Source organism: Aotus nancymaae, unplaced genomic scaffold (genome assembly GCF_030222135.1).
Source record: "Aotus nancymaae isolate 86718 unplaced genomic scaffold, 86718_ANA_hifiasm-v0.15.2.pri h1tg000015l_1, whole genome shotgun sequence".
Taxonomy (NCBI): domain Eukaryota; kingdom Metazoa; phylum Chordata; class Mammalia; order Primates; family Aotidae; genus Aotus; species Aotus nancymaae.
This window is the reverse complement of record NW_026988427.1, coordinates 10,159,952-10,168,770: the sequence shown is the minus strand read 5'-3', so window position 1 is coordinate 10,168,770 and position 8,819 is coordinate 10,159,952. Positions and strand designations below refer to the sequence as shown.

General features: G+C 51.4%; 1 protein-coding gene across 2 annotated transcripts in view; it reads right to left on the bottom strand.

The window, feature by feature from the left end:
* Positions 1-2,279: 2,279 nt before the first annotated feature.
* TBC1D9B (TBC1 domain family member 9B) overlaps positions 2,280-8,819 on the bottom strand; it is a 49,436-nt gene continuing 42,896 nt past the window's right edge. Inside the window, exons 18-22 of one of the 2 annotated variants that reach the window (XM_012451489.2) lie at positions 8,385-8,456; positions 8,053-8,103; positions 6,474-6,536; positions 5,864-5,970; positions 2,280-4,743 (exon numbers count right to left, since the gene is read on the bottom strand). In XM_012451489.2, coding sequence (XP_012306912.2) covers positions 4,063-4,743; positions 5,864-5,970; positions 6,474-6,536; positions 8,053-8,103; positions 8,385-8,456 — 974 coding nt within the window. In that variant the 3' untranslated portion in view covers positions 2,280-4,062. The remainder of the gene's footprint in view (positions 4,744-5,863; positions 5,971-6,473; positions 6,537-8,052; positions 8,104-8,384; positions 8,457-8,819) is intronic. The other variant, XM_012451490.2, reaches the window with a different exon arrangement.

The following is an 8,819-nucleotide window of genomic DNA, read 5'->3' as shown; positions in this document are numbered from 1 at the left end:
CGCGCGCGCGCCTATTCGGCGCTTGGCCAGTCGCGGCCCAGCCCACGTACGCGCTCGGGCTCCTCTAGTCCCCGGCGCCGCCTCGCATGCGCGTACGCTCCTCGCTCGGCCCGCCGCAGCCCCGCCCCTGCGCACTGGGACCCCTCTATCCTTCCGCGCGTCTCGCTGGTCGTTTGGGCCCCTCTGCATCTCAGAAGGAGTTTTGGATCCCGGTGGCTGCGGGATGCCTGCTCACGGACTTGCCGTCTGACCAGGGTAGTGCACGCGTCTTCCTAAGGCAGCGGCTTCCGGCCTTGGGAGACTGGAGTTGGGACAGCAGGGCTTCTGCTTCCCAGTTCCGTGGGAACCCTTCGTGGCTAGGGTTGTAGCTTTGTTAGAAAAAGAAATACAAAAAAATTTTTAAATCCCTGCAAATCTCTGTGGCTAGGGTTGTAATTTTCATTTTTTAAAATGTTTTATTTTCCAACTTTTGCGCAATAATCAGAAAAAAAAAAAAAAAAAGCGAGCCGACACTTTTTTTTTTTTTTGAGACAGAGTCTCGATCGCTCTGTCGCCCAGGCTGGAGTGTAGTGGCGTGATCTCGGTTCACTGCAGTCTCTGCCCTCCGGGTTCAAGCGATTCTCCTGCCTCAGCCTCCCGAGTAGCTGGGATTACGGGTGGCCGCCACCTCACCCAGCTAATTTTTGTATTTTTAGTAGAGATGCGGTTTCTCCATGTTGGTCTCTAACTCCTGACCTCAGGTTCGGCCTTCCAAAGTGCTGGGATTACAGGCGTGAGCCACAGGACCTGGCCGACACTCACTTTTAACAGCAGAAACCATCCCGTTAAGTAAACACCCAATCCTGACAAGGGTGCGGGGAGAATGGTCAAATGCAAAACCGTGGAAAGAAACCTGGCAATTACTGCAACCCCAAGAAAGGAATCCCTTCACCAGGATGATGTATTATTCATGCCCTAGGGTTCCCTCAAGTATACCAGGAAGAAATGGAAATCAGTAAGAACGGCGCGGACCCTTATGCAGTTCCATCAGCAAGAAGGTGAGTTTGAAGTGACAACATGCTGTGGAGAAGCAAAGTTACAAAATTACGGTACATCGTTAGAATTCTGTGACACCGGCATTATTTCCTGGGGTGTGTGTGTGGCTAAGGTTGTAGGTAATCTTAATTTTTTACAACTTTTGCATAGTAGTTATCAGAAAAAAAAAAAAAACAATTGACAGACAGTATGCCAACAGACAGTGCCCAGACAACGCATGGCAGTAAACGGACTGCTGCAGTAACCAGGCAGTCGGCGGCGTGGTAAGGAGTGGTCAGGAGTACCTGCCTGCTCCTCTGTTTTTTGTGCCACCCTCCCATTGTCACAACCAACCCGAGAAAGTGGAATACGCTCCCCAAACCAGTCACAGAAAACATCCTGCTTCTTGTTAGCTCACCTCGAGTTTCCGATAGCGTGCAGTCAGAACCACCTGGAACCTTTCCCGTTTTCCACCCCCAGGCCCTTGCACCCACCCACACCGGGTGACGATGCTGACTCCCATAACGTTTCTCATTTGGGTGGTCTTCCTTCGTTTCCACGTTTAAGAACAGAAGGCATCGGCAAAGAATGTTTTATGCTTAATGAAAAGAGTAAAAATTTCATATATGACATTGGTTAAACCGAAAAAAATTACAGAATCAACACCAAAATACTGAGAAGTAATCTGTAGCGCTAGGAAAAAATTGTTTTTCTACTTTTCTGTATGTTTTTCTCCTTTTGGCAATAAAGAACATGAAAATCATTTTTATTTTTCTTATTCACCTGGGTGCAGGTGGACTATGGCCAAAAAGGGCATTAGCCAGAACATCGAAATCCTTTAAAAATTCAGGTATATAGATTTTTTTCTTGGAAATTCTAAGAATGATTTGATATGACTTACGTTACTCAGTAGGCAGTTTTAAAATATTCATGTTTACTTATAATTTAAATGTTTTATTTGTATTATCTATTATTTAATGTTACTGTTCTGATTAAACATTTTGAGTTATTTACCCAGGTTGAATGATTTATGAATGAAAGGACTATTGTACATTTTTGTACATTGTATCATGTGAATAGGCCAGATTCCTCTTTTATATCCTTGGGTGTAATTTATTTGGCGTATTCATAAGCTTATACTTCCACATATTAAAAACATTTATCTTACCTCTGTAAAGACAAAAAATGAAAAAAAGGCATTTATCCAAATTTCAAGTTATTCAAATCTAATTGAATATAATCAGTTTAAGACTTGAAATTGCTAAATGTATGCGGTTATTATATCTTAATTATAGTAGAGCCAAGAACAGTCTTTCTGGTATAAATCATTTGAAATTATTTTATGGTAGTTTATGTAAATACTAGAAAGGAAATTAAAGCCAGGCATGGTGCTGCATTCCTGTAGTCCCAAACTACTTAGGGAGGCAGCAGCAGGAGAATCACTTCAGGCCAAGAGTTTGAGCTACAGTGAGCTATGGTCATGCCTGGGTAGCAGAGTGAGACCCTGTCTCTAAAACAAACAAAGAAGCAAAGCTACTTAGTTAAAAGAAAAACAGCCTCCACAGAGATATACAGTAGTACCTCTGAGTTTCACTTTCTGCAGCTTTAATTACCCAAAGTCAAAAGCCACCTGGAAAAGAGATGAGTACAGTACAAGAAGATACTGAGACAAACCACATTTACAACTTTCATTACAGTATAACTGTTACATTTTATTGTTAGTCTCTTAAGGTGCCAAATTCATAAACTTAATCACAGGCATGTATGTATAGGAAAAAACATGTATGTTTAGGGTTTGTTATTATCTGCGGTTTTAGACATCCACTGGGGGCCCTGGACTGTATCCCCCATGGATAAGGGGAGAATTGCTGTATCTTTTAGTAGAAGCAAGAGCAGCCCCATGTGGGGGCAAACACTGGACACTGGTCAGTTTCAGCTCCTGCTGCAAAGTGAGGGGATCCTTGTAGCTCAGCCCCAGGACCCACTCTGGTCACCTGTGGCTCCAGTCTGCTTCTTGAACCCAAGGGCAGACACTTGCTGCAGCCTAGGCCTGAGAATGCACTTCCTTCACCAGGACCCATAACCCCTGCCTACGAAGACCTGTGGAGATCAGGGCATCTCCTAATGCAGGTTGGTCAGGACCTGCCCAGCCTGCATCAGCACCTTCTGCTTCTCCATCCAACCTGGCAGGCCTTGTACTCTTCCACCCCCTGTGGAGGACTAAGTGTTTTGAACTTCTAGAACACAGCCAGGGCCCCACACTTGGCCTGGGGAGAAGTTGGGAGGCCTAAGCTGTGGTTAGGGGCCACAGCAAGGCACTGCACACAGTATGGGTTTTCTTTCAGGGATTTATTAAGGCATTGAGCACAGTGTAATTTTTAGCCAACTGAAATGAATTCAAGGAAATATATCAGGACCTGAGGATGTGCTTTCAAAGTTACTGGAAAGGATGATGAGCTGAGAGTGTGTGTTTAGCCATGCCCGTGTACAGCCACGCCTGTGTGCGGCGCCCACCCTGTGCAATAATGTTCTGTTCATGTTCCTGTCAGGAGGTTCAGGCTCCTGGAGAGCACCTGAGGGTTCTATCACTTTGGTGCCCAACACACACATGCCCCCATCTGGTGCCAAGAGGCAGAAATGACCCCTGTACCACACAGCTGCAGGAGAGCATCCCATGGATGGAGGGACTCAGCTGGCCTGGCCACAGTGCAGGGCCCAGAGGTATGAGGCAAGCAAGGGCAGATCTGAGAGCCTCTAACACTAGGCAGGTACAGCTGGTGCAAGGCAGGCTCCCACCAGGTGTAAGGACGGTGGGAGCCACAGCCTCTTCCTGGGCCCAAAAGCAGCTGGTGTCAGGAGATGCAGGCCCAGGGAATCTGTCTAAGGCAGCTGGGTCTGCACCAGCCTCCTTTCCAGTCACACACTCACTGCTCCTGGGAGAGCAGGAAGGGCACGCCTTTAAAGAGAAACTGATAAGGGAGGAAGGGCAGGAGGAGATGAGGCCAGCCCACTGATAACACCCCAGGCCAAGCCTCACAGCTGTAGGCATCAGCCAGAAACTCCAGGCTGCTCATGGTCACTGGCAGTGCTGAACTGTCTCTCCATTTTCTTTTGGTCCTTTATCTTGAGTCCAATGTCCACTCTCTTCTCAAAGAAGTTCACCAGCACAGACTCCGTCAGGATGGAGGCCAGGATCTGCTCGAAGGAGATGCACCAGTCAGTGTCAACAGTGCCCCCAATGCGGACTGTGGGACTGCAGGCCTCCCCGCCCACTAGCACTGTGTCATCCGCGAGGTCTTCACACTGCAGGGAGCCTGTGCTGACCACTGAGTATGAGGACATGGACATGTCATCTTTGGTTTCATCATCAGACAGTGGCTGGGAGGGTGAGCCCTGTCCCTCGCCGCTGCCTGCCTCCACCACCACCTGGCTCTCCTGTGGGACTTTCCAGAGGTGCATGTCTCCACCTGCTTTGGCTTGGGGGTCTCCTGCAGCTGGGGGCTGACGCTCCCTGGCTGTATCCTGAGGGGCTTCGGGTGCTGGTGGCTCGTCCTCCTCAGTGGCACAGTCCCTGGGCTTTCTGATTGTGCGGGCCGAGAACTTCTTCCCCACCTCTCCGATGCGGAGCAGGAGGCTGGCCACCGTGGCGATGGCGTGGTACAGGTCCTGCTCCATGGGGTCTTCACTGAACATGTTGTAAAGCGTCTTGCACAGCTCAATGAACTGCTCCTTTTAAGGAGAAAAACAGAACAGGGAGATGGTAAAAGACCAGTCAGAAGGCGTCCATATAAGCCAAACTGATGACTTGGGCCAGCCTAAGGATGTTGGCTGCCGTCTTGTTAATCATCTCTACGAGCCTCATCAGTCCCATTTCACAAGATCAGGACACAGGCTCAGAGAGGGAGAGTGGCTCAACTAAGGCCACATAGTTCTTCAAAAGGCTTTCCTCTCCAGCTGCCTTTCTCTCGGCACATACAGCGTGCCAGTCTGACCTGGAGCCTCCTTGTTTCTAGGTCTGTTCTGTTTGCAGAGGGAGATGGAGTTCTACCATGACTCTAAACCCAGTCACTACAAAGACTTCTCATTGGCTTTTTACATTTTTAATCAGAAGCAACCTCAACTCAGCCCTTGAATGAAGCTCTTTAGAAGGTGACGGTGAGGAGAGTACAGCCTAGGTCAGCTGAGAAGGGAGCTCCTGGGGAGGGTGGATGCTAGGTCCTTAAGCCACACATCTAGGCCCCCTGGCCTAAGAGCGAGAAGACTCCTCATTGCATGTAGTGCCCACCCTCCAGGCCTGCAGGGTGAGTGCTCAGACTGCAGAGTCCCCTTCTGGGCACAGCCAGGCGGTGGATCTGGCCCAAGGGCCATGGTCAGGCTGGTGCTCCAGACTGGCCTTTGGCTGAACATTTGCAGTTTGAAGCTGGGGTCTCCCATTTTCTGGCTGTGAGACCCTTGGAAAGACACTGTGCTCCCGACCTGCGAGACCAGTGAATGAAGAGTGGGCCGTGGAGGGGCTGTGTGTGCAGAGCCCTGAGCAGGGCTGGGAGGGTGTAGGGTGTGGAACACATTCTTGTCAAAGGTAGCCTGTGAGCCTCTGGCTCCTGATTCGTGGACACTCAGTCTGGGCAGTGGCACCATGGAAACACATCCCTGTACAAGGCCCTGGAGCAACTGGTTTCTTGTCTTTCTGGAATCATCACTGACTGGCAACCAGGACTAACCGGCTCTAGAGGCAGGGAGGAGCCTTCCCACCCTCAGGAGAGGCTGCAGTGTGGGTGCTCTGATATTAGGGCCCAGCCTTGGCCAGAGCTCTCCAGAAATGTCCACTATAGGCTCCTATGGAGCCTACCTGGTTCATCTTGGGAAGATCCTTAATCGTCTCCTTCTGAACCTCTTTCTCCTTGGCCCACATTCGAAGGTAGTGCCGATAGTCTGGAGAGCTGGTCCCCTTCTCCTCTGCGGGTTAGGAGGAGAGAGATTAATCTCTGTCACGTGAGAGAGAGGGCTGGGGGCTGACAGCAGGGAGAGGAGGGGTTGGGTGTTTTCTGGCATGGAGTTACTGGGGCCCTATTACAAAATACCCTGTCGTTTGGGAAGGTGGTCATGGGAAAACAACACAGAATAGCCACAGGTTTCCCCTAAATTGCTAAAGTGATTGGACCTAAGCTGATGACAATGGGTCCACACTATCTTCCTTCAGATGGAGTCACAGGGCATCTGGAGAGAAGCTGGCAAGAGGGGGCTGGCTGAGCAGCACCAGTGTGGCTGGTGGAGAGCGCAAAGCCTCCTGTGGCTGCTGACGAGTAGCTGTGCACCCAGAGGCCTGCTTCCTGATGGGGGCACGCATCTGCCATCTCCCAGGGTAGGGGGCTCTCTGACAGTGACTGGGCAAGAGACCAGCAAGGAAGGGTGTCCCAATGCTGGGATCTCTAAGAACAATAGCAGAGAATGGCCTGTACCTCCTCTCTTTTCCTGGACATCCTCACTTCCACTTCCTTCTTGCTCTTCCTGCGGTAGTGCTTCTGGACAAATGGAAAAATAAAAAGAACATGAGGAACATTCTGCTGTTGGGACCGCAAGCTCCTGGGGTCCTTGAGAGATGTTGTCTGTGTTTCTGTAGAGCCAGCCCCAGGCCAGGCCCTGGGGGGCAGGTCCCCCATGCCATGCCTCCTGCCTGGCCCACCCAGCCCTGCCCTATGGCACCACAGCAAGGGCCTGAGCATTCCTTCACTTGGTCACGTTAAAACAAAAGCCGCCAAACCCTCACTTCCTCATAAGTCTCAACAGGCTGATTTTGAAGTGAATGATGATTCGGGCTACAGATAAGTCTGAGGACTAATGAATTCTATAATTCCTGCTAGAACTGAGGGGAATCCTAATGACCAATTCCACCAGCACCTGCTGTGCCAGTTGCTGAGGCGTTGTCTGTGCATAGATCCCGTGCTCAGCATAGTGTTTTGGGGAGGACTGCATTTGCTGGAGTTGGCGCACGCTACACTCCCTGCATGGGAACAGGCACCTGGGGAGAAGCAGTCGACCAGCTCTCCTGGAGCTGTTCCCCAAGGCAGTGTGGCTGGTGGGGGGACCTCAGGCAGGTCGGCAGCACCTCGGTTCTGAGCTGCCCTTGCTGGCTTTTTGATGGCATTGAAGGGCACACCTCTCTGGGCTCAGGCATCTCACCCTGGAATGGAGGCCCTGTGCCCTGGGGTCTATGTGCGGTCTGAGGCCAGGGCTCTGTGCCACCATGCCACTCTCAGAAGCATGAGGGACAAGCCTAGAGTGGCCTGCTGGTTCCATATACAACAGGAGGTGCACCTGTTTCTCTAGTTTCTGTCCTTGAAATTAAGGTCCTCAAGCTTAAGTCAGCCTCTGCCACTGTCACCAGGACTGCCATGGGCATCTTGGACACATTATATTTTTCTCTTTTGAGTCGGTTCCCTGGTGTGCATTATCCCCCATGTGAAATCACCAGGTGGCATTATGGTCGGTTTTGCAAGTGTGTTGCATGTCACCAGTTCGACTGCCAAAGCCCAGGGCCTAGAATGCTCCCATCACCTCGGATCAGATGCTCCCAACAGGCTTTAAACATAGCACAGCGGTGAGTTCTAACAGGCACTCAACATGCATGTTGTTCCTTAACAAAAAAGTGATGTGGAACATGAAGATTTTTCCTAGGAAAGCATCCAATATTCCTTCCAGCCTCCACTCGGCCACGCTGTGTCTTTCACATGCTCCAGTGATAGCATTTTATATTTCTTTCTCACTCACATGAAGACAGAATACCTCTAACATGCGGCTGAGGAGGTGGTGCCTGGGCCTGCTCGGCGCCTAGTGTGCTGGGGGCCTTATTTACTGCCTACCCACAGCAGACACGGAGGCGGTGCAGAGGAGTGGCTTGGTTCTGGGTCCTTCTCAGGACTTATCCCCAGAGGATGAAGTCCCAGAGGGGTCCCTGGGACAAAGAGCTTCCAGGCTTCCTGACAGTGCAGGAGAGTGTTAGGAGGTACGGGGGGGTGCCCCTGCCTTCCGGGGACTGACCTTGAGCCTCCCAGGGCAGGAAAAGATCCAGATCTGAGGCCAGAGGAGATGCTGGAAGGGACGGCAGAGGAGAGGCAGAGGGGCAGAGGTGGGAGGAGTCAAGGTCCAGAGAGACAGAGACATAAGAGAAACAGCAGTGAGGACATCCACAGGGGGCGGCCCCAGTCCCAGCTAGTGTGGCAGGGCCCAGCCCATGGTCCCCTGGGGAGCACCCCATGCGGCCTGGTCCCTGAGCCCAGGTGGGCTGCTGGCCACTGCCCGAGCCCTGCAGGGAGGCTGTGGTGGCCGTAGGGTGCTGGCTGGGCATGTCAAGTGTTCCAGTGGCCACTCACCTTCTGAGGAGCTGTCCTCTGTGAAGTAATGGGCCGCTTCCAGGGCTGACTCAGCTTCCTCTGGGCTCAGAGCTGTGCTCGGAGAGAAGACAGAGTGAGGGCAGGAGGAAACAAGGAGATCCCCTCAGAGCAAGTCCCCTCCAGCCTTGGGCAGAGGCTCGCTTTCCCTGCCCACAGCCTGGCCAGTCCCAGCACCCGCCCATTACAATACCCGGTAATAGTTTTGATGGTGGCCAGGTGCAGTGGCTCAGACCTGTAATCCCAGCACTTTGGGAGGCCGAGACGGGTGGATCATGAGGTCAGGCATTTGAGACCAGCCAGGCCAACATACTGAAACCCCATCTCTACTAAAAATACAAAAAATTAGCTGGGCACGGTAGTGGACACCTGTAGTCCCAGCTACTCAGGAGACTGAGGCAGGAGAATCCCTTGAAC